Source organism: Felis catus, chromosome F1, assembly GCF_018350175.1.
Source record: "Felis catus isolate Fca126 chromosome F1, F.catus_Fca126_mat1.0, whole genome shotgun sequence".
NCBI lineage: Eukaryota > Metazoa > Chordata > Mammalia > Carnivora > Felidae > Felis > Felis catus.
Genome location: NC_058384.1, coordinates 53,646,783 through 53,673,805, shown reverse-complemented (window position 1 = coordinate 53,673,805; position 27,023 = coordinate 53,646,783). Strand labels below are relative to the sequence as shown.

Sequence of the window (27,023 nt, the reverse complement as noted above, 5' to 3'; positions counted from 1 at the left end):
TATTTACTCTGAGAGAGAGTGAGAGAGAAAGCATGAGCAGGAGAGGGGCAGAGAGAGAGGGAGAGAGATATAGAATCCCAAGCATGCTCTGCACTGCCAGCGTGAAGCCTAATGTGGTACTTGAACCCACGAATTGCGAGACCATGACCTGAACTGAAACCAAGAGTCAGATGCTTAAATGACTAAGCCACCCAAGCTCCCCCAAGATGCCTTCTTAATATTCCTTTCGCTGTCCCTTTCCCTCCTGCCAGACTAACTAGTTTTGTCCTTTTCTGTGCCCACAGAGTCTGCATATATCTTTATTAAGGCTGTATTTTATCTTTCTTGCTAGACTGTGAGCTCTTTGAAGACAGGGACAACTCTATCTTTTTCCTCTTTATGTCCTCAGTGTCTCTTCCAGTCATAGAATATAATTGGGCCTCAATGAATACTATTTATGTCAATCAATATGTATAAAAACATTTGATGGTACCCATGAGTTGAATCCCCCGGTAGAAGAGAGGTGTTCAAAGAGAAATGTCAGTAAAGTGATCTATATCCTGGAATACATCCATGGACCTCCTAGTATAGCTCTCTGTTAGATGATGAAGCTTCTGACAATGAAATGCGTCATTGAAATACACTCCTTTATTAATAGTGATGTTTTGAAATAATAATAAGTAGGATAGCTCTTCCTCTTACTATTTGCACAACTGGACTAAGTTCTGTGGAAAGGAAAATATATGAGGTTTGTGATTTAAGGAACAGAGGCCAATTAACTTATTTCCCATTGTACTCAGTAAACACTGAGTTACATAAAGGCCCAAACAGAACTGTAATAGCAGAGTGCTGGCAGAGATTAGCGATGCTTTACTCCTGTTTTGTTTACCATAATGAACTGGTCAATAAACATCACAAATTGTTTATCTATATAAATCTTGACAGATTACTCTTTATGAAATCCATTTAGCAAGTGAGGTTTTCCCATAAGGATGAAAAATGAAGATTTTAAACAGATTGCGGGAGAAGCTCTGCCTGTACCAGGAGAGTCGGTGTAATGAAGGTTTCTTTATATTAATATTACAAAAACCATTTATCCTGACAAAATCAATATCACAATTCATCTTAGTTTGGTGTTTCTCTTTCTAAGCTTAAAATGTCTTCTCCTTTATTATGTATAATTTTGTTTTAATAAATGTGAAATATATTTCATGTAGGAGGTGCTCTTGAGAAGGGGTAACTTATCAAATGACATCAGACTTGTAGCTGATTTGCTAAAAAGAGTCTTGGAAATGTTTAAAATTATATTTGAGTGGCTGAGAAATTTATAGGAATCATTTTACTTAAACCTCAATTACAAAATCATCCCCAGTGCCCTTTGGGTTAGAAACAAACTATAATATTCAGGGAAGTCTCCTATGAACTTCATTCAGGTAAAAGTCTCTCTTACTGAAGTCAAGCAATTATAACAAGTCAGATAAGTTAGATATAACACCAGCTGGGATAAGAGAATATAAAATCAGGAATAGTCACATTTAATTACTCAAAACATTGCATGCTTTCCTAAGAAGGGATTTATTTATTCCATTTGGATTCAGAACTTAATATCCCATGGATATTGACAGAGCTAACTTGGAGTTAAGCGTGTAGCAGCTAGCTGGAAGAAAATAGAACTACATCAAGGAAAGGAATTGCGTTATACACTGGAAACTATTACTCTAAATGTACTGTATGTAAAGTAAGTGTGATTGTCTCATGAGTGAATGGTAATAAAAACTGAATACTCAAGAGACTTATTCATGACTGGTGTGGTGATATATATATATGCATTGGGAGAAGCTTGCCTCTTATTGTTTATGCTTTACCAATATTACATTAAAAGCCTACAAACAATATGCTCTAAGTAATAGCATATAATGAAATTAAGAGCAACTCAAATATTTTGTTGCTTCTATAATTCCACTTTAATTTCCATGCATAATTTTCTTCAGCTCTGATACTTAAGGAGCCTAAATAAAACATCTATTTGAAATGGAGTTTTGATGCAATGTCTGTATACATAAAGGACTTAATATAGTTGTTGGTAGGGGGGGAATGTCCTTTTATCATGACATAAAAAGGGCAAACTACAGTGTAGGGGTTTTCAAGAGAAACTGTACTTTATTTATTCCCAAGGTGATATTAGTCCATAAAACAAATTTGCAGCTTATTTAGCAGTCTTTAGTTTTTATCGGCCATTTTAAGGGTGTTGAATGATTACCCGAGAGATCACACTGTAGAAGTTGCAGGGGGGATAAAGAAACTATGCCTCCAGCATCTTTATTAGAAAATAGAGGTGAATGCATTTAATGTTATTTTAAATGCACCACATGGAAAGTTCCCGTTTACAAGTGAGTTGTCTTTTTTACATGTGCTGTTTTTGCTTCTCCAACACTTCCTGGTGCCAAAATTGCTTACCCTAATCAATGACATTGGCATTGGCCATGAATTTGAATAATTTATTCAGAGGAAACAGGTTTTGGTTTCTATCATGGCAAAATGCCAGGATAGTGATTTCTACAAGCAACTTTAGGCCCAATAAATTGAAGTTGGAACGAAGTCATCTCATGATATTTATATCATTAACATCTTTTCATAGATCAGAAGAATGCTCTATTCACCAACCATTCTGGATAAATGAGTTTAGTGCATAAAATGGAAAATGAAATATAACCTATATTAAGGCATCGGCAGTATTGGAACATGTCTTCCTCAAACTCTTAGTGAAATTTATTCTTTGTAAGACTAAATATAGAATTTCAAGATTTTTAAGGAGATCAGTGGTTATCATACCAGTGTTATATTTTATAACTTGGTAGATACTTGGAAAGATGATTTATGGGTACCTAATCTAAATTTTTAGCTTTCAGAGGAGCTACTTTTGTGAGAAAGCAAAATTTACAGTATTCTTAATTGAGCAACTGGCATTCAAAAGAATCCATAAGATGTATTGTAGCATGAAAAAAGCAATGTAACATTTTTTTTGCCATTAATTAGTTTACAAAGAGGAGGCTTCATAGAGATTTTATTGTAAGCAACATTTTGTTAAATATTCTTTTTCTGTCTTGTTTGATTTTGTATTTGTTTGTTTAGCTCAAGCATTCTTTTCAATAGATTGGCTAAAACAGCCCATCTTATTTCACAATGTTATTGATAGATGTAACTTATACTATGAATTATTAATCAAAACATTATTCTCTTTGATGGTTTATTTGTCTTGTTTTCAGATGTCAGCCTTGCAATTGTCATCTCTCAGGAGCCTTGAATGAAACCTGTCACTTGGTCACGGGCCAGTGTTTCTGTAAACGATTTGTCACTGGCTCCAAGTGTGATACTTGTGTTCCCAGGGCAAGCCATTTGGATGTGAACAATCCACTGGGCTGCAGCAAAAGTAAGTGAACTCTGGCCCTGTGCTTGTGGGTGGAAGATCATGCAGGGAAGAGTGTCTCGTTATTTTCCTTCTCCACTGAGAACCCATCAGAAAGGCTTAGGCAAAATGCGGAGGATTTCGGTGAGAAATGAAAAAAAAAAAAAAAAAAACCAAAAAACTACTACATGAAATGAAACTTGCGTTCTTTTCCCTTGATGAGATTATTGAAAATGGTTATTATGTAAGTAGCGGGAAATTTACAATATTTTGTTAGAATGGAATCACTCTAGGGGCGCCTGGGTGGCTCAGTCAGTTGAGCATCCGACTTCGGCTCAGGTCATGATCTCGTCTCTGTAAGTTCGAGCCCTACATCGGCTCTGTGCTGACAGCTCAGAGCCTAGAGCCTGCTTCCAATTCTGTCTCCCTTTCTCTCTGCCCTTCCCCCGCTCATGCGCGCGCGCTCTCTCTCTCTCTCTCTCTCTCTCTCTCTTTCTCTGTCAAAAATAAATAAACATTAAAAACAAAATTAAAAAAAAAAAGAATGGAATCACTCTAGTGGTGACAAGAGTCCAGGTTTTCCCCCAGATGTTGGACTTTCCAGTGATAGGACTTTCAGTGCAAAAAATCAACACTACTGGTTAAAACAAAATGATTGGTGACCCCACCAAAGAAGGATATTTGCAGCCAATTTTCTATACCAAATGGAAGATTTATTCTTATTTATGATGAGTTATGTTTTTCTATCCCCCAAATTTTATGGGTATGTGCTATTATTAGTTGTTTAGACCCTCACTTATAATCTGCTTCCTTATTTCATGATTCACTTCTTTCCTATCAACATTTGTTTATTGTAGCAATTATTATTATCACAGCATATTACTACTATATTTCACATTTATTCTACAGTAAGTTGTATTAGTTGTTTAAACATCTCTCACATTTCTATTTTTAACTCCTGGAAGTTAAAGATTACACCTTAGTATCTTCAGGCTTTTAAATACCATTCTCCAGTGCCTTGACTTGACTTCTCAAGTAACCCGCAAGCCTAAGTTTCATAGCATATTGATGATTTATTTATATTTACTTCAAGATCATATATCCTTACATTTTCCAGAATTCCTAAGAAATGCCTGCTGAGAACATGTGGTAAGGAACCCTCTATAACATATTGTACAATGCATGTTCTCCTTGGGGTGTCCTGGGACTATCATGAGTCACAATGCTAGGAAATGCCATAAGTCAGGACAAATCATCATAAACAAACATGCTAGGAACTGTGTTATCTACATTTAAGAGACAGAGAATTACCTAATATAATATTGGGCTCCACAGCAGCTATACTAGATTTTGAGATAGTGGAAGACAGGGTGTGGCTAATGGTTAACAAGACATATTCAGATTTTGTACCTATGTACTTTATCTTCAGTATCCCGTGTTTCATTTGGTTTCTCTGGATGTTAGTATAAATAACATTATAGGTATTTATGCTTCTTTTGGGAAAGGACTGTCATGATTGCCTTTGTGTAAATACAGTCTAAATCTGGATTTCACTGAGAATATTTATCATTCATTGATTAGTTATAGAGTTGATTGATTTGTGTGCAACACGAATTCCAGCATATTGCTTTGGATGTCAGTTGTAGATCAGCATTTTGTGACAAACTTAGATACAACATACTGAATCTTAGCAGTTTTTGATTGGTTCTGCCTCTAATTTTGTGTGAAAATATTGGCATCTGCTCCACTTTTTTATACTTATTCTTACACCTAAGACACAGTCTAGGAACTATACCTTAGGTAGAACTGGGCAGTTTGGTTCACTGAACACCTGGCCTACATTTCTTAGCAGTGGTAGACATTTACTTTTATGTTATATCTTTCCTTCTCTGGGCTAAGCCTTCATATCTTTCCAAATGTTTCCAATTTTAATAGTTAAAAAACTTTTCTATTCCTAATTATTTTTCTATATATGTGTGTGTGTGTGTGTAGAAGAATATATATACACACACACATACACACATATATAGAAAAATAATTAGGAATAGAAAAGTTTTTATACAGAAAGAATATAGAAGAATATATATATATATACATATATATACACACACAATATGTGTATGTATATATATATATATATATATATATATATATATATACACTAAATTTTCTCTCTAAACTTGTGATCCTTGGTGATGAATACATTCCTTCAACTACTTATGGTAGTTGTTGCTGCTGCTGTTTTAGGTTTGTGTTTCACAAAATGTACCCAACACTGTGCAAAGTTAGAAGCCCAGTATCAACACAAGTCATTCATTTTAGAAAAAAAAAATAGACAGGATTGCTGCCTTTAAAAAAGCTCGAAACATAGCAGAAATGATGGACATACTGGCAATACAAGGGAGTGAGCACAGGGCACGGGAAATACTGGTTGTGGCATGGGTAGGAAGGGAGCCTGCTTTCCTTCCTGTTCCACCTCGATTTTTACATGGTACTTGCTTGTTATCCTAGCAACAGCCGGAACAAGCAGCTTCGCAAAGATAGGATGCTATTGGAAGGAATGTAGTGCTATCTATTGTTGAAACTGTGAACTACCTCGGGCTGGTATTTTGCTCTGTGTCCAACAGATGTCAAGCATGTGTTTTTCAGGAACATTAGTATGTTTCATGGTGTCCTTCTACACAGTCTGGGAACCATGGGATTATGACTATTATCTTTTCCCCTTCCTTAGAGGCCACTGGCAATAGTTTAGCAGTATCATCTGTTATTTTTTCCTTCTTTTTTTTTTTTTTGACAGAAAGTTGAATTGGGAATCTGAGCATATAATTTCCAGAATGCAGGAGAATTGAAATCAGAGAAGATAGTTAGTTAGAACCTCTTTAAAATCTGCTTCCTTATTTTATGATTCATTTCTTTCCTATCAATATTTGTTTCATGCTTTAGGAATTGTAGCCATTCTCCTTAATAGGAGAGACACTAGCAAAACAGGTATTAAATGGTTCTTCCTTTTCTGAGCTTTACTAGTGGATGAAATTTCAATTTCCCTAAACTTCTTACTATGAACTTAACAAAATATATATATATATATATATAAATTTATATATTATATATATATATAAAATATATATATACATAAAATATATTACATATTAATATATTATATGTATTATATCATTATATAATATATAATGATATAATATATATTTATATTTATTTATAAACTGTCGATAGCTCATTTGTGTTTAAGTCTTCTTGACACTGTTCACTGCTATGTTTATCCTTGGTTATTTATCCATCTTTTTATCACTCATAGCTTTTTCTTTATCCTTAGAAGCTTTTGTAACTAACACTTTAAAAATATTTTTGTTGTCAAATATATACAAGATAAAACTGACCGTATTAGCCATTTTTAAATGCACAGTTAATTTATATTAAATACAATCATAATGTTGTGTGACCATCACTGCTGTGCATCTCCATAACTCTTTACAACTTGTAAAATGGAAAGTGTGTACCAATTAAACAATAATATCTCCCATTTGACCCCAGCCCCTGGCAACCACAATTTTATTTTCTCTATAATTTTGAATAATCTAAGAACCTCATGTAAGTAAAATCACAAAATATTTGCCTTTTTGTGAGTGGCTTATTTCAGTTAGCATATGTCCTCCAGGGTCATCCATTTTGTAGCTTATCTTATAATTCCCTTGCTTTTAATTCTGAAGAATATTCCATCATATGAATGTACCATATTTTGCTTATCCATTCATCTGTCGGTGGGCCTGTGGGTTGCTTCCATGTTTTGGCTTCTGTGAGTAATGCTGCTATGGGTATGGGTGTATAGCCATTTCTTCAAGACTGCTTTCAATGAGTGCTTTCAGTTCTGTTGGGTATATAACAGAAGAGGGATTCTAGATCATATGGTAAGTCTACTTTTAATTTTTTTGAGTAACTGCCATACTATTTCCCACACCAGCTTTTACTATTTTAAATTCCCACCAACAGTACACAATGGCTCAGATTCTCTATATCTTTGCCAACATTGTTATTTTGTATTTATCACAGCCATCTAATATATATGAGATGCTATCTCATTGTAGTTTTGATATGCATTTCTCTAATGATTAGTAATACTGAGCATCCTTTCATAGTTATTGGCCATCTGTATATCTTTTCTGGAGAAAGTCTATTCAAGTTATTTGCCTAGTTTTTCATTGGGTTATTTCTCTTTATTACTGAGCTGTAACTGTTCTTTACATATTCTAGGTGCATGTCCTTTATTAGATATGTGATTTGCAAATGTCTTTCCCAACTGGGTTTACTTTTCACTTTCCTGAAAGTATATATATATATAGTATATATAATACTATATATATATATAGTATGTATGTATGTATGTATAATATGTATATAGTATTATATATATATGTATATATAATACTATATATATATATATACTATGTACATATATATAGTATATATATACATATATATATATATACTATGTACATATATATAGTATATATAATAAACCCAACATTGCACTAATATAATTATTATTTTCTTTTAACAGTAATATGTTTTTAAAAGTGATTTGAGAAGAGAAAACAGAATATGAATATATATACACACACACACAGATATACACGGAGTCTTTGATATTTACTCCATATTTATCCTTTCTGGTGTTCTTCCTACCTCTATGTGATTCAGTTTATTTACTCTCTGTGTCATTTCCTTTTAGCCTGATTGATTTCCTTAGTATTTTTTGTAGGGCTAGTCTACAAGAATTCTCCCACTGTTTTTTTCAAATTATTTGGGAATACCTATATCATTCTTCCTTCCTTCCTTCCTTCCTTCCTTCCTTCCTTCCTTCCTTCCTTCCTTCCTTCCTTCAAATGGGTAGATTTTCTGGATACAATTCTTGGTAAAAAGTATTCCTTTTTCTTTTAGGACTGACTTTGAATTCATTCTACTACTTTATGGCCTCCATTGTTTTTGTCAGCCTTTAACTGTATTTTTCTTCAACTGTAAATGAAATTTCTCTTACTCTTTTAAAAGTGTTTTTTTTTTTGCTTTGTTTTTTGTTTTTTGTTTTTTTGTTTTTTTTGGTCTTTCAGCAGTTTGACTGTGATATGTTTAGTATGAATCTCTTTGTATCCTACTTGGAGTCATTGTACTTTTCGGAAATGGAAATGTAGATAAATGGTTTCCCCCAAATTTGGGGAGTTTGAGCCAATATTTCTTCAGATATTTTCTGCCACTTTCTCGGTCTCTCATTTTGGGGATCCCATGACACATATTTTGGTGCATGGTACACCTGACATTTTCTTATAGGTCTCTGTGGATCTGTTCATGTTTGGTCTATTTTTTTCACTTTCTTTCTGTGGATTGGCTAAATCATATTGCTATATCTTTACATTTTACCTATTGCTTTATCTTCAAGTTCACTGATTCTCCTTTCCTTTCAAATCTGCCATTGAGTCCTTTTCAGGAAAGTTTCAAGTTTAGTTATTGTATTGTTCAACTCTGGAATTTAGTGTTTTTATACATTCTGTTTCTCTATTAAGGTTTTCTTTTTACTGAATCATCATCATTATCATCATCATCATCATCATCATCATCATCATATTTTTCTTTAACTCTTAGGACATATTTACAATAGCTTCTATGAAGTATTTTTTGCTACACTTAATATTAGAGATCATTCAGAATCTGTTTCTCTCCACTGCCAATTTTATGAGTATAGTTCGCAGTTTCTTTAAGTGTGTTGTAATTGTATGTTGAAAACACTTAAGTTGTTTAGGTGTTTTTGATAGTTTGCATAGACTTAAATGGTGGGAAAATTTCTCCACTGCAGTGTACAGCTGCTGATGTCTCTACCAGCTTTTTAGTTTTTTAATTTAATTTTTACTCACAGCCTGGCTTCCTAGGAGTCACTGCTGTGTCTGAAGCAGCCAAATATTTGGGCAATGTTTGTGCTCAAATACTTCTAGACCATATAGCTTCTGCCATTCAATGTGTGTCTGGTTTGGGGGATGTTTTCAGAGTTACAGGGAGTTCTCCGTTCTCTGGCCTCCACTTTTCACTGGCTCTCATGGTTTTCCCCATAGCTTCATAGTTTTCCAGCCTGCTACAGATATGTGGAGAACCTCTCTCAGGTCTTCCATGGCTCTCTCCTGCCTGGGGTATCCTGCTTGATTATCTGGTAAATTCCCCACTTAACCTAGCTGGGAGCACATGCACAGGCTAGCAAACCTGTGAATTTTCCCTCTTGTTCCCAATCAGCTGAGCCATTTTTAGATGGCAAAGCTATGAATTCCTGCTGCCAACCCCACATCGAGTCAGTGCCCTGTGGTACCAAAGCTACTGTTTGTAGTCAGCCCTGCTGGTACAACTAACACACCTAATTGTGGAACTGGTACTATGGGAACAGCCCCTCACAAAAGGGCCACAGACTCCTACTGTTACGACTCAAAGCTCTCCAAGTTCTTCAAGAGTAGGTATATGTTCTTAACTTTTTGTTTGCTTGTGGTTGATTTAGAGCTCCCAGAAATGGTTATTTTGGAGATTTCACTGAGTTTTAACTCTTTGAGTCTAAACTCTTTTTGTTGCCATAATCAGAAGCACTCCTATCTCTTTTTACTTTTTAAATATTTCTTATAATTTTCTAGGTATTGTTTTATTTTTTAATTTCATCTATATAGTCCATTTTAAAATGTTTCTTAATAACTATCTTCTACTTGTTTTTCATTAATGGCACTAAGTGCTGGCTTCATAGCTGCATCTTCCTTTGTGATTAGGTATGGCCATGTCATGAACTTCTGCCTGAAATGATCTGGGCAGAAGTGATGTGTGGGAGTCCTGGGTTGTGCTTTCATAACCACAGGACATGCCTGCCATCTCTCCTTTTCCTGTAGATTTGGATGTGGACTTGGTGGCCATCCAGCTGGAATCACATACATAGGGATAACCCCTTAAGGATGGCAAGGCAAAGGACACAGGGAATCCAGACACCTGTTCTCATAGCCACAGTGTTTCCAGCCTTTCATGGAAGAGGGACATACACATATTCATTTTATATGCAAAATAATCCTAACAGTATATAATCCTCCCTTTACTATAGATGAGGGAGGATTCAGAGAGTCTAGTCAAAATTTGACTACAGTTACACAATTACCTAAGTGCCTAAGCCAAGATTAAAACTCATGGCTCCCAAAAAAATGGATATAGTCACAACATTATACTATCCTTCATTAAAAGAAAGTCTGGTTTATGCAAAGGTCATGCTTGGCAATTTTGATAAATGAGTATGTGACCATTTTCTCAGAATTCCCTTTCAGCACACAGAAGGTGAGTTCAGGTTATCTCAGGGCCGGGATTTCATAATATTATTTCTCAAAGTGGTACTGAACCATCAAAGCCTTCAGATCTATGAACATTCTCATTTCGATGTCAAATAGGCTACATCTATACTGTGAAGTTGGACAAGACCGTGGTTAGAGATAGTCATAACAAGTAATCAACTTAAGTGTTTGAAAGAGCCTATTTGTGTATTTGTGTACGTGAATGTTTGTTGCTAAGGAAATTTTCAAGTAATGCAAATCATTTCCCATACCCTTTGACATGGGATGAAAACATATTTTTCTTCCAGTCATCCAAAAAGTATTTCACTGTCTTAGAAAATAGTCTGAAGTTCAGTTTTGATTGCTTTAACTCTGAAATCTGTTGTGTTCCTGATATCATGCAGAGTTTTAGATATAGTTAGTAATATCCACTAAAAATATTCAATTGCCATAGATTACAAGGCTCTTTGAGAATGCTATAAATGAGACAGTTTATGAGTCTTTGTGGTTCCACCAAGAACAACAGGATATAGAGCCCTAAATTAAAAATCCCTGACAGATCAAATGCCTGTCAGTCAGTGTTCAACCAATGCAAATGACCATATCATATATGGCAAATTCCAGAATTCAAAAATATAAGGTCCTCTTTGGAAATGGTTCTCTTTTCCTGGTGTCACTATGGACATGGACTAATGGACTATGGACTAATGGTTTCCTGTGTCACTATGTCATTTTGAGATTGGTACTACTCTCTTGTATCTAACTAGGCATATGGACAGTTAGATATTTAATATGACAATGCAAATTCCCAAGGAGGAAAAACAAGATAAAAGGGAAGAGTGAGAGTGTATCTAGTTCGAATATTTTTTTTTTCTTTAAGAATATAACATCAATATTATCTCCCTTAGGATTAGAGACATTGTCTTTAGGAAGCCTATGCATCATATATGGAATTTTGTATATTTCAAATTCAGTGCTCTTGAAATACTTTCTTAAAATGTTACTATTGGATTATACCATGTCTTTAAAGTGGAGTGTATCCCTCATGAATACTGATGAATTAGTAATAGCTCTTAGTTGAAAGTCTTTGCCTGGTGTGCAGGATAACTTCACTATCCTACTCCATACTTCCCCACCCTACTCTATTCCATCAAGATTCTGGATGGTCTGCATCAGCAGGCTCCCTTACCCTCTGACTTCCTTTTGGCTTTGGCTACTCGCAGGAGCCTGCCAGTCAGCTGAAAGGCTGGCAGGAAGAGAAGTTGGAATATTTAACCCTCAGCTTCTTGTCTCAGTGCAGAAGCAGTTTTGAGCTAGTCTTAAGCTGATTGTATCCTGCCATGAGTAGCCACAGCACCTGTCAAGTGATGCTCTTCTTATAGCTCTTTCTATCCCTGAGTACTATGCCCTTTTGGGCTAGGGATTGTGTGGGCACCTGGCTGGCTCAGTTGGTTAAGCGTCCTACTTCGGCTCAGGTCATGATCTCGTGGTTCGTGGGTGTGAGCCCTGCGTCAGACTGTGTGCTGACAGCTCAGAGCCTGAAGCCTGCTTTGGATTCTGTGTCTCCCTCTCTTTCTGCCCTGCCCCCACTTGCATTCTCTCTCTCTCTCTCTCTCTCTCTCTCTCTCTCTCTCTCTCTCTCTCAAAAAAAAATAAATAAACGTTAACAAAAATTAAAAAGCTAGGGATTGTGTGTTAGAAAAAAGGTAACATAGTGGGTCTGACTGCTTATCTGTAGAAAAACCTGATTACAAAGTTAGCCTTTGGCTGGCATCTGGGAACTTGGGCTTTGTGAGGGTTCTTGCCATCCCCAAAACAGGTCAGAGTGGCTCACTGTCTCTTAAATTTTGTCTGACCAAATGGTTTATGCTTAACCCTGATGTCCTTCTGGAAATCTAGAATTTGGGGGTTATTCATGTTGACAAAGGCTGTCTACATAAACAGCCCTTGGTACAAACCCTAGGCATTGAGTTTCTAATGAGCTTTCCTGTTTGGCAACATTTCACATGTTTTCACAAAACATTAACATTGCTGGGCGGGGAGGGGGAGGGATTAGGCGTATCCCGTGTGACTAGAACCTTATGGTTGGTTTCCCTTGGACTTACCCATGTGCCTTTCCCTTTGTTGATTACATTCTATCCTTTAGTTATAATAAATCATAGCCACAAGTAGGACTTTATGGTAAGTCTGGCAAGTCCTGCTAGTAAATCATTGAACCTGGGGGTGGTCTTGAGGACCCCTAACGTGAATAGTAATAGAGCTCTACTGTTATCACATGATTTTTTGAAATTTCTTAACAAAAATACTAATGGTTTTTGAAGTCAGGTAACACAGCAATCTGTACCTTTGATATCCTATTTAACGAAAGAGTCTGATTGGATGTCCTTCTCTAAATGGATGGAGGATGATGCATCTTGTTAAACAAGAAGGGGATAAATAAGCTGGTGGTTGATTGTCCTTAAAAAAATAGTTAGATATTGTCTTTTGCTTTTACCTTTATCTATTCTGGGAGTGGGGAGAAAATGAAGGAAAATAGGATGACTAAGGAAAATATACAGTAATAGGAGACAACGTTTTCATGGTGTATACTTACATTATATAAAATATCACTAAAACAGTGAGATGAATGCTCTTATGTGTCTGATGGAAGCAATTATATCACCCCTAACAACCACTGCACCCTACCAGGTGTGGGTATATTCACACAATACGTTCAAATTGTTTCTTGCTAATATTTAGACTATTTAACATCCATGACATCCATAGGTATTTATATTACCAGCTATTACTCTTTCTTGTAAATTGCGCTCCGTGAGTCAGGATGAGGCATATGTGTTTAGTGGAGTGGAAAACTTCCTTTGAAAAATCCAAAAATTATGCTCCTTAAATTCCAAGTTTCAACGTAACTTATTTATGTCAACTTTTAAATTAAGTGGAAAATAAATGTTATGCATCCTTGGATAGTTTCTCAAAAGAAAAGAAAAAAAGAAAAAAGAAAAGAAAGAAGGAAGGAAGGAAGGAAGGAGAAAAAGAAGTGCTTAATATAAACTTTTGTGGTTCCCCCCACCCCAACTATGTTTATGTCAGCTGTATTGACCTACAAAATTGTTTTATGCTCATAGATAAAAAGCTTTGTTTTAGAGAATTCATGATGAGTACCCTCTGTTTATTAATGTCTTGGTAAACCACATGTCTTCTTGATAAAGTAATCCTGAATCAGAAAGACCTTTTTGTTGGATATCTTACTTCAGTTTACTTGTGTGCTTATTGATTGCCGTTGCTCATAAATGCTCTCTCCATTGTAATTTAGCTCCATCCCAACAACCTCCACCCAGAGGACAAGTTCAAAGTTCTTCTGCTATCAATCTCTCCTGGAGTCCACCTGATTCGCCAAATGCCCACTGGCTTACTTACAGTTTATTCAGGGATAGTTCTGAAGTCTACACAACTGAAGATCAATACCCATACAGTAAGTTTAAAAGTTTGGTGATAGAAAGATGTAATATTCTGAGAATTGATACGTTAGCTAAGATCTTTGACATTGAGGATAAATGTTGTGGTTTCCTGTGTCTAGCTGAGAATTGTTTCAAACAGAGATGGAATTACAAATCTCAGTAGCCATCTCCTGGTAATCAAAACAATGTAATAAAAATGAGATGCTTCTTATTTGATAAGCCCTTAATGCTTATCAAATTCTCAAAGATGAAAAAATAATTACCCTATCCAGCATTGATGAGGATATGGAGGAGCTAGAACTTACATAAACTGCTGGAATATCTGTGTAAGTTCATTGGTACAATTTCTCATGCAAGATGAATGGTTAAATTGTACGAAAAAACTAATATATACCATTTGCCTCAGTAAATTTACTTTAGGAAATTTATCTTAAATTAATAGTCATAAATGGATACAACGTATGTTCAAACATACACTACTTGTAAGAGCAAAATATTGGCAACATTCAGATATTCAAAAAACTTTCCATAAATTGTGATAGATGGCATAGTAGAATCCTGGTACATTGTTAAGTGAATTTTAGGATGTGATTGCCTATAAAATGATACCTTAGTTTACATGTTAATGAATGGAAAATGTCCATGACGCATTGTGTGATGTAATAAAAGATATTACAAATAATCTATTATTTATAGTTTAATTCAAAAATGTGTAGAAATACTGGAAGGCTTACAACAAACTGATCTGTAGTGTTCTCTGGGCATAATATTACAGAAAATTTATCAAGTATTTCTTTTTTTTTTAATTTTTTTTTCAACTTTTATTTTTATTTTTGGGACAGAGAGAGAGAGAGCATGAACAGGGGAGGGGCAGAGAGAGAGGGAGACACAGAATCGGAAGCAGGCTCCAGGCTCTGAGCCATTAGCCCAGAGCCCGATACGGGGCTCGAACTCACGGACCGCAAGATCGTGACCTGGCTGAAGTCGGACGCTTAACCGACTGCGCCACCCAGGCGCCCCAAGTATTTCTATTATATGGGTTCAGCTTTTAAAATTCTCAGGTTAAAAATGGACTTTTAAAATAGTGGGATCAGAGTACTAATGTTCTTGCAGACAATGTAATTTTATTCATAGCTGCCATTTCCATAGAGATAGAAAATAACATGAACTTTAATTGAAAGAGCCAGAATGGGGAGAAACCATGAAGACTATCTTTGCATCTGTAACTTTTATGAAGATTTTAAAGGTGCTATTAGAAATCAAACTATTGGGACACATTTATTAAAAATATTTACCCGAGATGTTTTATATTTTTCTTATTTTTTATTTTTATTTATTTTTTGAGAGAGATCGTGAGCCGGGGAGGTCAGAGAGAGAGGGGGACAGAGGATCCAAAGTGGGCTGTGCACAGTCAAGCTGACAGCAGTGAGCCTGACGCAGGGCTTGAACCCACAAACCATGAGATCGTGATCTGAGCCGAAGTCGGACACTCAACCAACTGAGCCACCCAGGCGCCCCTACTCAGATCTTTTAGATCCAGTTTCCCTAAAGCCAGAATGAAGAAATAGAAATTTTTACAGGCTGCTAGCTCTGTCTTCTCTGATATTTGCCTCTAGTCATGTTTAGCTATGAGGTAGTTTGAGAAACTAGTTTTAAAAAACATTGGAACAGTGATTCTAATTCAAGTTTCCATTTTGTTCTCCTTGTTTAATGTCCAATTTTCCAAATTCTAGCTTAACTTGCTTACTTAGTTAGACAAGTACATAAAGTTCTGTAGGTGCACTGAAGTTCCACAATCTTCTTCAAAATGGTTAGGAGTTGGCCTTGTTTTAACATAGTGATTGGCTCTAAAACTTCTATGTAGCGTACACTTCTGTAGGTTACATTTTGTTCCTAATTCTGCCTGACAGACACCTACATTCCTGTGTCCAGCACTTTCTATTAACTCTAAATGTTTCCCCAGTACTCCGGCTCTTCTTTGAAGTTAATGGAAACTCTGAACTTCATGATGCAGATTGCAAAGGGAAATGAACATCTGTCTACATCTGCCATGTTGGCAAAGCATCCCAAAACCTGCTACTAGAATATTTATTTTCTTCCAAATATCAGCATGATCCAGGTGTCCTTAAACTTAAACTTTTGTGATAGGAGAAGAGAGAGTTCTAAAAATATTGAAAGTAATTTTGAAGATGACAGTACCACTGGTTGGATTGTTGCTGAAAATTGTGAATTAGGATCACCCTCTTTTCCATACAGCTTAATTCAATAATAAAATTAAACTTCAATTATACCCTTCAATCCAGTGGCATTTTTCTATAGTAACATATTGTCATCTGTTTTACAGACCATTGCATGAGAATATAACACTCTGGCTCTTTTTCATGATTGTACTAATATAGAATCCAAATAACAGTTTCTTACATAATAAGTGTGTACTCATTCACTAATCAGACATTTATATAATCCTATTAAACAAGGTATTATTTCCTAAAACCTTATTTTTCATTAAAAAAATGCCACTTCTGGCATTTCTTGACAATCACTATAATTAATGATGTGAAAATTATCTGCATGATGGCATTTGAACAGTAAGAACAATTGGTTAACGCTGTCAGAACTTTGTATCATTCTAATAATACCCTCATGTTTATTACTCTATTTCCAGTGTGTGGATAGCATGTGTAATATGAAAAGGAAACAGTACTTATATTCAGTCGGATGAACACAAATCTTTGGGTTAAATAAAGGCATTTGGAATTATAGGTGGAGAATCATTGAACTTTTCAAAGAAAATTAATAGTGTTGTCTTCCGAGAAAGTTTGATCATTTGGTTGAGACCATTATAGAATTCCTTGTTAGAATAAAAACTTTTCTTAGCTTGCCTGATGCACTACGGGATTCTCTAGGACAGTTATTTCCAACCTAAGATCATGACACACTGATGTATTATTATCTTTAAAGGTTGCAAAGTATTTATTATTAATAATAGCACACTAATTATTGTGGAGTAATTGTAAGGTATCTGAGTTACAGACTTTCCAAAAATAAGCAAAATTTACAACTTCATAAGCTTGTACATAACCAGCTTTCAAAAATACGAGAGAAAGATCTAGAGGTCAAGTAAGCACATTGGGAATTGTACATAATCAGCACCTAATATTATCTCCCCTGTAGCGCCAATCTGGTTTGCTTATAGGTATTTTCCATGTCATAGGTGTGAAGAGAACAGCTATCATAGGAAATAGCACTCATTTAGTAGTGTTGCAGTTTTAGGGAGTGGTCAATAAATCATATTATGTTTTCCTACTTGAATTTGGAACCTAAAGAAAACTAGACCTAGCAGTCAGTAAGGTGGAAATGAAAAATAAAAATAATCTTCATTACTGATAAAAGTCAGATTGGAGAATAGACCTTCCCTCCTTCAGGAAGACAGATTAGGAGAGAGAAAAATCAATGGGCTGATCTAAGCATGTTCTGTTTCCCCCTCTTCTCCCCAACTTCACAGTTAAATCATTACTCATTTGGGATGCCATGAGTAGAGAAATAGCCCTTACATGTTTACTCTAAAAAAAAAAAAAATCCTTTCACAGAGAAACTAGACGAATACTTCAACACCTGACCATTGTTTACGTAGCCTAAAGACATTAACGTAGCTTAGAGTTTCAGACAACTATACATCTTAGTGAACCCTGAGATTTCATTTCTACTTTTAATATCATTATCATTTGTTATTCCACACTACATCAAGGGATCAATGTAACAAGTGGTAAGATAGCTCAGCTACTCTGAGAGACAAACAGAGAATATAGGGAGGGGATGAGGAAAAAAACCAGAAGAGATGATGGCAAGTAACTGTTTCTCTAAGGCTCTCAATATTCTTTCCTAGAAAAATATTTGGAAAAATCATTCCTTCATTTATTCGATGAAATTTTATTCAGTGCTAACTCCAGATCAGGAACTGTGTGAGTCACTAGAAATATAAAGATGGAAGGAATAGTTCTCATTATCGAGAGGGGAGATAAAAAGTAAAACAAAATTATAATATATTTTAAATGTTGAATTAGAGTAGACTTGGAGTATTAAGAAAGTACTGTAACCCTGACTACGGTATCAGAGTTGGAGACTGAGAACCATTAAAAGTTTTGCAGTCAGGAAGTGATGTGTAAACTGGGTTAGCCAGGGACTATGGTAGAGCAAGAATGATTTTCATGGAAGAAATTGTACGTGAAAAGGCATGAAGGGCAGGTGTAGGAGAAGATAAGGTACATTCAGGAAACCTGAGCTGGTCCAGGTAGCTTTCATGGGTGGTGTATTAGGACATACCTCAATCCAGAGTGGGTACCAGCTGAGATCATGAGTTTGTGCTGAAGGAAGAATTCTGAATGTTTCCCCAAATGTGCAGAAGTTTGTGGTAGAAGAACAATTTTCCCAGCTCAGAGTTAAAGATAGAGATAATTCTTCTCCTAACTGAGGAGTGCAACGTGCTTGAGATAAGTTCTTTTAACCTGAGTTATTTTATTGTTGCTATGACAGAATTAAGGGGAATTCTGTTTATACCCTTTCAACTGCTTTTATTTAGTTCATACTGTATGTTTATATAATATTTTTAACCAAATATATGTTGCCATCTCAATTCTATCATTACTCATTAATCTACTCATTTGTAATGAGTAGTAATCTACTCATTACTATCATTACGTAATCTCAATAGATCAAAATTTACAAGAGCAGTCTATGTAGTAAGTAATCTCTAATTACTTACTACATAGTAATCTCTAATTACTTACTACATAGACTGCTCTTGTAAATTTTGATCTATTGAGATTACGTCCCATTTCTCAAATGCTACAACTATTACGTACGTGCTGAACTTTTAAATTATCATCAGGTTATATGTCTTCCAACTTCCAGTTTAAGCACATGCCAGTCTCTTGGAATATTTAGCATTGATAGTTATTTTTACCTTGGGGTTTTGGCTTTTGGCATGTTAAGTAGAATATTTTCCATCATTTTCTAGCCTTAAATGATCTTTTTTCAAAATTTTTTGAGTATTTTAAACAGTCTCATGTGGAATATACATAACTTTAATTTAATAAATATTTATTGAATTTATTATTATATGCCAGAAATACATGTAATATTAGCTACACCATGGCTATGATAGAGAAATTTCCTTAATTGTTCAATTGTGATAACAATACCATGTTATGAGCAACAAGTATGATGTTCAGGTAATATATCGAAAACCAATGTAGTAGTCATTTGAATAACTGATAGAATGACACTACTTAGCAACTACTCTCAATATATCACAAGCACATTTTTCCAGTGCAGGATATCACTTTTTCTGGAGAGACATAGTAAACATCATTCATCAAATCCTTCCAATGGAGGATATCACATTTTCTAAAGAGGCATAGTAATTTTTTTTAATATGAAATTTATTGTCAAATTGGTTTCCATACAACACCCAGTGCTCATCCCAACAGGTGCCCTCCTCCATGCCCATTACTTACCCACCCCTCCCTCCCACCCCCCATCAACCCTCAGTTTGTTCTAGTCTCTTATGTTTTGGCTCCCTCCCTCTCTAACCTTTTTTTTCCCTTCCCCCCACCCCAAGGTCTTCTGTTAAGTTTCTCAGGATCCACATAAGAGTGGAGGCATAGTAAATTTTATGCATCAGTTTTACTGATTGATTTAACAAATATTTATTGAAATTCTACTCTGTGCTACAAATGGTGGCAAGTAAGGAGGACATGATCTCGGCTTTCCCAGAATGTTAAGTCTAGTGTCAAAGACAGACAATTTATCAAACTATTAAACTACTAAAATGTGAGAAGGGTATATGCACATTATATGTCATAATGGAAGATTATGGCTAATTTTCTTTCTTCTACATCCAGGAAAACCTGAAATCTCATAATATTCTCCCACTCCTACTTCATTTAAGCATGCTCAGTACATTTTTAAAAACTTGCCAACACCCCTCTGCCCTGAACCTACTTCAGTTTTGGACTGCAGAAAAGATAAGGAATTAAGAGAATATGAGTCTGGATTTTCCCAGATTACTTAGGTTCTCAGAGGGTAACAGTTCCCTGGTTTGATTTTATAATAGAAAGTTTCACTAATACAGGAGACAAAAATTAGATATCAATGAGAACACATTTTTTAAATTTGATATTAAGCGTACTTGGAAAGAAATTCATCAGTGCATTTAGTTATTACTAGTATTAGTGCCTCCAAAGAGGAATCTCAGTGTACAGTAATTTGTCTATGTAATTTTGTCATTGGGGTAGATCTTTTTCTTTTTTAAAAAAAAATTTAATGTTTATTTTTGAGAGAGAGAGAGAGACAGAGCATTAGCAGGGGAGGGGCAGAGAGAGGGTTGGTGGGGGGGAGACAGAGAATCTGAAGCAGGCTCCAGGCTCTGAGCTGTCAGCACAGAGCCCAATATGGGGCTCAAACCCACAAACTGTGAGATCATGACCTGAGCCACCCAGGTGCCCCTGGGGTAGATCTTTTTCTTATAAAAATGTCATATCCAATGAAGAAATCATCAAAGAAATTTTTTTAATATCACGATTCCAGCATTCTAGTATGATGACTAACTTCACTTTGGAAAGTTTCTGGAATAGTGTGTACTCCAGTTTATTTTTCATAATAATATTTACATATATGCACTATTGCATTTTATGCTTTTTTCTCATGTTGCTACATGGCCCTCGTTACTATGTTTTATAATAATTACGTGATATTAAAATTCTATTAATGTAATACGTTAATATTACAATATTATAACGCATTAAATTCCACTTTAATATACTTCAACATTTCCTATTATAAATGACACATCAATACTTTTAGATGCTTCCTGAGGAAATGCTTCCCAAGAATTTGAGTAAGGACCATGGTCTTATAAAATATGTTTTAGTGTATGCTTGTACAAGCCCTCAGTCTGTTGCCTCTCAGTTTCACACTTACCCTTCATTGCCTCCTTTGCAACAATAGAGCTGGAGCCTGTAAATGTTTCTCCTTGGCTACCTGGCATGTTTTAATTGTCACAATGCTGCAGTACGCTTCCTGTCCTCTTAGAGAATGGGATTCCAGGCACACATCTAATCATGTCCGCTCCCTATCTTTGTAATCTTTTAAAAACCAGACTTCTCTTGTGTAAGTTGTCCACTGCTGATTACAAATGTCTGCAAAAGTTAGTGGTTTAAAACAACAATAAACATTTCTAATTTCACAGTTTCTAGGAGTCATAAATTCAGGAAAGTTTCCAGTCATGCTATTGGCCAGGTGGCCAATGTGGCCTGTGGTAGCAGTTTGCCAACCCTTCATGTGGTGCAAAATATTGTTTAACAAGAAAACAGGTCATATAGAAGAAAAAACCTGTTATTTCAGTTTCAGAGAACTGCCAGAAATTCCTCTTATATCTTCTATAAAAAAGACACCATATTATATAAAGAATGAGAGCTTAAGCCTTCTAATATCCTTCATTACAAAAGGCACTTATACCATACAATACAAGTAATCAGTATTTGCTTTATTTCGGTTTTAAATATATGAACCATACTCTTACTCAAAAGAGCAGATTGTACATAGGAAAACGGTTGCAAATGGTTCCTTACTAATTTGTGACATGTAACTATTTTCTTCTTTTTTTCTTTTTAATTTCAGATATTCAGTACTTCTTAGACACTGACCTGTCACCATATACTTCATATTCCTATTATATTGAGACCGCCAGTGTGCATGGCTCCACAAAGAGTGCACCTGTCACTTTCAAGACGAAACCGGGGGTCCCGGAAGGACACTTGAACTTAAGTTATATCATTCCTGTTGGCTCAGACTCCGTAACACTTACCTGGACCACACCTTCAAATCGTTCTGGTCCTATAGAAAAATATATTTTGTCCTGTGCTCCTTTAGGTGGCATTCAGCCGTGTGTTCCTTATGAAGGTCGTGAAACTGCAGCTACCATCTGGAATCTGGTTCCATTCACCAAGTACCATTTCTCTGTACAGGCATGTACTAGTGGGGGCTGTTTACACAGCTCACCCCTTACAGTGATCACAGCCCAAGCACCTCCCCGAAGGCTGAGTCCACCTGCAGTGTGGAAGATCAGTTCTACAGAGCTTCACGTCGAGTGGTCTCCCCCAGTGGAACCAAATGGTAGGAAGGCAAGGCTCAGATCTCCCTTTCTTGGCCAAACATGAATGAGAATTTAGGCATTTGGAATCGTGCAGTGAGAGTCTGGCAATCGTATTCATTTTTGTAACTGTAGGATAGAATAATTGAGAAGGTCTAAAGATATCAAACACTCTTTGGACTATGTAGAACAAGTTAGTAGAACAAGTGTATTTCTTTAATCTAATAACAAATTCCATTCATTTAAATTGCCCCTTAAAAGGCTAATATTATCTTTGCTCTTAATGACATCTGTCACAACACAAATGATGTTTCTAATTTGAAACTCACTTATGAGATGCATTATATTTGACTGTGTCACAAGCCAGGGCACCCATAAGCAGTAAATTTTCTCTTTTAACCAAGAAAAGGATATAAAATAATACCAAAAATATGTATATAGGCTGGCTGACTCCATTAAGTTAATTTTTTGTCTTCATACAATTGAACCCTTGGTTATATAGGCCAGACACAAATTCATAGATTTTTAGTAATTAATTTCATGTGTGTACTATGGCAAAACCTTTTATCTTGGACTTTGAGAGTTACTTGATAAGAATATGTAGAAATTAAGTTGAATGTTCTAATATTTATGTAAATGGGGCTGTGTTAAATAGATAATTAAAATCCCCAAATTTGCAAGTATACAAATTGGAGGTGCAGTGATCAGATTACACCCCTCCCTCAAACAAAGCAATTCTTCTTAGAAATTATGGCCCTTCACTCTGCAGAGGATTGGATTTACCTCTAATAAGTTATCGCTATTTTGTGTTTATGCATTCCCTTTTGGTTTGTTTTTCCATGAATGTGCTTTTTAGCAGTACTTTATACATTCATCTATCCATCAGCTTGTTGTCTTTTATAAATCCCATCATCTGGATTATTAAAGGAGTGAACAGGTAATCTAGTCAGGAGAATAAGGCAAAGCCAGCAGAACTCTTTAACTGACCTACCCCCACCCTACCCCCAAAACTGTCACTTTGTTCGATGAGTCTCCTTGGCTCTATGTTTCACTTTTCTAGGAGTGATAATAAGATATGAACTGTACATGAAAAGATTGAGATCTGATGGACAAGCCACGTCAGCAGAAAGTCAAGTTTTTCAGAGCAGTGGATGGCTCAGTCCTCACCCATTTGGAGAATCGGCCAATGAAAATGCATTAAAACCTCCTCAGACAGCTACAACCATCACTGCCTTGGAGCCATATACCACGTATGGGTTTCGAGTGTCGGCTGTGAATATGGCTGGCAGTGTGTCATCTGCCTGGACTTCAGAAAGAACAGGAGAATCAGGTGAGGAAAAGGGTTTTGAATTCTACTTTTAAGACTCCCACATAAAAATGCTGCCCCAAATGAAAGTCAACAGCACTAAAGTACATTTCGAAAAGCAAGAATTATAAATTTATATAGGCCAAGGAAAAATTTAATATATTGGTTGGCTACATAAATAACTCAAGGTCATAAAGCACTTGCAGTGAGTTTTAGGGAAAAAAAAGTAAATGCCTGAGCTATTACTTCAAGAGGGAAAAATAACTTCACTGTAGTTACAGTCTTTTGGGAATGTTTGCCAAAAATAGCAATTGGTTTCCATTCCTGAAGTGGGTTGGCCATATATCCTATCTTGCTCCAAATTCAGTACAATTTATATTCAATGAAAGAGATAGCTGTTACCCATTTGACAAATCCTGTTTTGTTTTTATTTCTCTCTCCAAAGCAAATAGTGTAGGTACTAGGTGGTACCTAATGATAGAATCCCGGGCATCAAAATCTGTAATTTGCAACTGTACTCACAAGCAGCTGGCAGTGTGGGAAGAAAGGAGTGTGACATTTTCAATTTTCTGAAGATATCTTCACTATGGCAAATGAGAGATTTTTAACCCTCCCCCTTACTCTTTACATTAAAAACACCTCAAATATCATGAGCCTTTAACCAAAAAAATACACTTTTGTTATGTTTTGAATCTATGGATATTCAAGAAATCCCAAGTCCTGATTTAAATTGGCTCTGTTAAGACTGTGGGGAGGATAAGGGTAGCTTTAGGTTGATGTCCAAGGGAATCATTTCATGAATAAAATGTGCATTCTGCTTGAGCATCTCTTAATGACTACCAGCCATCTTGGACAAATAATAGTGCCATGATAGCACAAGTGATGAGCCATGGCGTTCTGGAAGGGGAAAATCAAGGTCAGAAATGAAAAGTAACGGGTGAAACTGCAATACTGGACCCTCATAATCTTATGGGTCACTGGCTCCTGAACGTGCAATGAGGTCCTTTGATAATACACCTTTGGTTAGCACATTTAAAATCCATATTAAGATCTCAAGGATGGCAGGGGGAGAATGTATGTGTGTATGTACTCTGAACATTTCAATCAAGATTTATTGAAAACTTAAAAAATTTCTTTGGGGTTATTTAGAACATTTTCGATTTACCACTTTCTGAAGAGTAATATTCTCCAAGCTGTATCAGTGTGGGTGAAATACTTCTCTCCATTAGAACTCTAGTGTGTTACTCTTCGTTGTTCTGGACTTTGTGGACTAAGACTTAGTTTTGTTGATTTCTCCTTTCAAATGCTTCATAAGACCTATGATTCCCCACTCCAAAAAATCTATTAGTTATCTTCACGAACGTTAGCAAATTCCTATATGATTTTTATTTTGTGAATGGAAAATACCTTTGCTGGTAAAATAAGAATGGAGAACATCTTGCAGAAAACATTAAAAAAAAGTGAATAGCTTTTATAAACACCAGTATATCCTTTGATTTTTAAAAATCAGGGTATTAATGTAAGGAACAGGGGTATGGCAGAAACTAGAACACATGTATGAATTTACTCCCGAAACCTGTAAATAATGGCGTTCATTGTTGGCTGCTGTACTTGTTGTCATTGATAGTGCCAGCGTTCATGACCCCTCCCTCCGTCTCCCCGCTTTCACCGTACTCCCTCAATGTGTCCTGGGAGAAGCCGGCAGATAATGTAACAAGAGGAGAAGTTATGGGGTATAAGATCAATATGATTTCTGAACAATCACCTCAGCAATCTGTTCCTGCAGCATTGTCACAGGTATTGTTATTTGAACTAATGTCCTTTCAAAATTGAGCTGTCTTCATTTTGATATTTTCTGAGTTTGCAGAATTCTGTGACCGATTTCTCTCTTCTAGATTCCTTAAATGGGGCATTTGTTTCCTGATATGATATTATGTGAGCAAGGCTCTATATATTTATATCACCTATTTTTTCTAATATAAGCATGTATTAAAACAAAATAGATATAGCGTTGTTTAATAAAATCTGCTTTTTACACTTAACATATATCCTTATATATCTTGTAAGAAGTCGACTCTCAGTAGCTATGTAGCATCACATTATTTGGGCAGACAACAATGCATTTAGCCAACCCACAATCAGTTGATATTTATACTGTATTGATTCTTTTGGAAATATAAGTAGCATTGATAAGAATGTCTTATGTGTACATTTTGCATATTTCTGAAGAGAAAAGAATTCTGGGGAATGTATTATCACAGCTTATAGCAAAGGGTATTAACATGTTGAAGGTTTGGGATATACAGTGACATATTGTTTACTAGTACTTCATCCTCTAGCTAGAAGTAATGAGAATAATAATCATAGCTAACTTATGAAGGCTGTATTATGTGCATGGACTAAGTCATTTGATATGTATATAACAATCCTGATGGGGGGGGGCGGTGAGAGGCTCTTCTTTCCCTCCAGTTTATGGTGTGGCCAATGTACTCCATTAGTCTATTCTATCAGCATGAGGGTGGCCAATGACAGAGATGGCTGACGTTAACTGGACAAGTCATTCTGTGTACTTGACTGTTTAGCACCTCTTCTGAGGAAGATGCTCTTTGGTAGCACTAGCACAATATAAAGGGATCTTCGCACATAACTATCTCTCCCATGGTCCTATCCACACTCTTCTTTCTCAGACTTCCTGGTTCCTGATCTTCTAGTCTTTTCTCTCTCATGCCCATGACTAATACATCCCAGCCACTGTCATATAGTTCAGGTGTATTCTACCTTTGGATCCTTCCCTTTCCATACAAAATCGATGACAAGGTGCGCTACTGGTTTTCGGGATCATCCTTGAATGGAGCTACAGAGCAGCTATCATGCACTTGCAACCACATACTAAGGCAACCCATCTGTGAACCAAACCGCATGTTTATACTCTCTCAGCTCTTGAGGGACCTCCAACAAGTCATAGGTATGAGCTGAGATTGATTGAGCTACCAGTATACAAATGGTCGATAAGATGGGGTCCCAACAATCTGCTTGCACAGTATATAATAATTCCTGGCTCTTTTTATGCCCCTTTCCATTTATGGATATCCCTTTCCCCAGATATCCCTTTCCATTTGATGATGAATTTCTGTTGGGCTTCAATGGCCTTAAGAGATGGCATGTCTGACAGAACTCAGCTCATGAGAGGTAACTCTAGCTTCATGGCCATTTGATGTTCCACAGTCAGCTTCCCTGCTTTTACCAAGGCCCAATAGCACGCTAGAAGCTGTCTAGCAAATGGTGTTTAATTTCCATTGTGTCATATGCCCTTGCTCCAGACCCTGCGAGTCTACCTTGTGATTCTCTTATTGAGAGCTTGCCGTAAATGTCTCACAGC

General features: G+C 36.0%; 1 protein-coding gene across 2 annotated transcripts in view; it reads left to right on the top strand.

The window, feature by feature from the left end:
* Positions 1 to 27,023, top strand: part of USH2A (usherin) — a 773,795-nt gene that overhangs the window by 217,454 nt on the left and 529,318 nt on the right. For both annotated transcript variants that reach the window (XM_045048458.1, XM_045048459.1), the window contains 5 exons: positions 3,246 to 3,409; positions 14,042 to 14,200; positions 21,867 to 22,361; positions 23,399 to 23,668; positions 25,272 to 25,441. In XM_045048458.1, the coding sequence (XP_044904393.1) occupies positions 3,246 to 3,409; positions 14,042 to 14,200; positions 21,867 to 22,361; positions 23,399 to 23,668; positions 25,272 to 25,441 (1,258 nt within the window). The remainder of the gene's footprint in view (positions 1 to 3,245; positions 3,410 to 14,041; positions 14,201 to 21,866; positions 22,362 to 23,398; positions 23,669 to 25,271; positions 25,442 to 27,023) is intronic.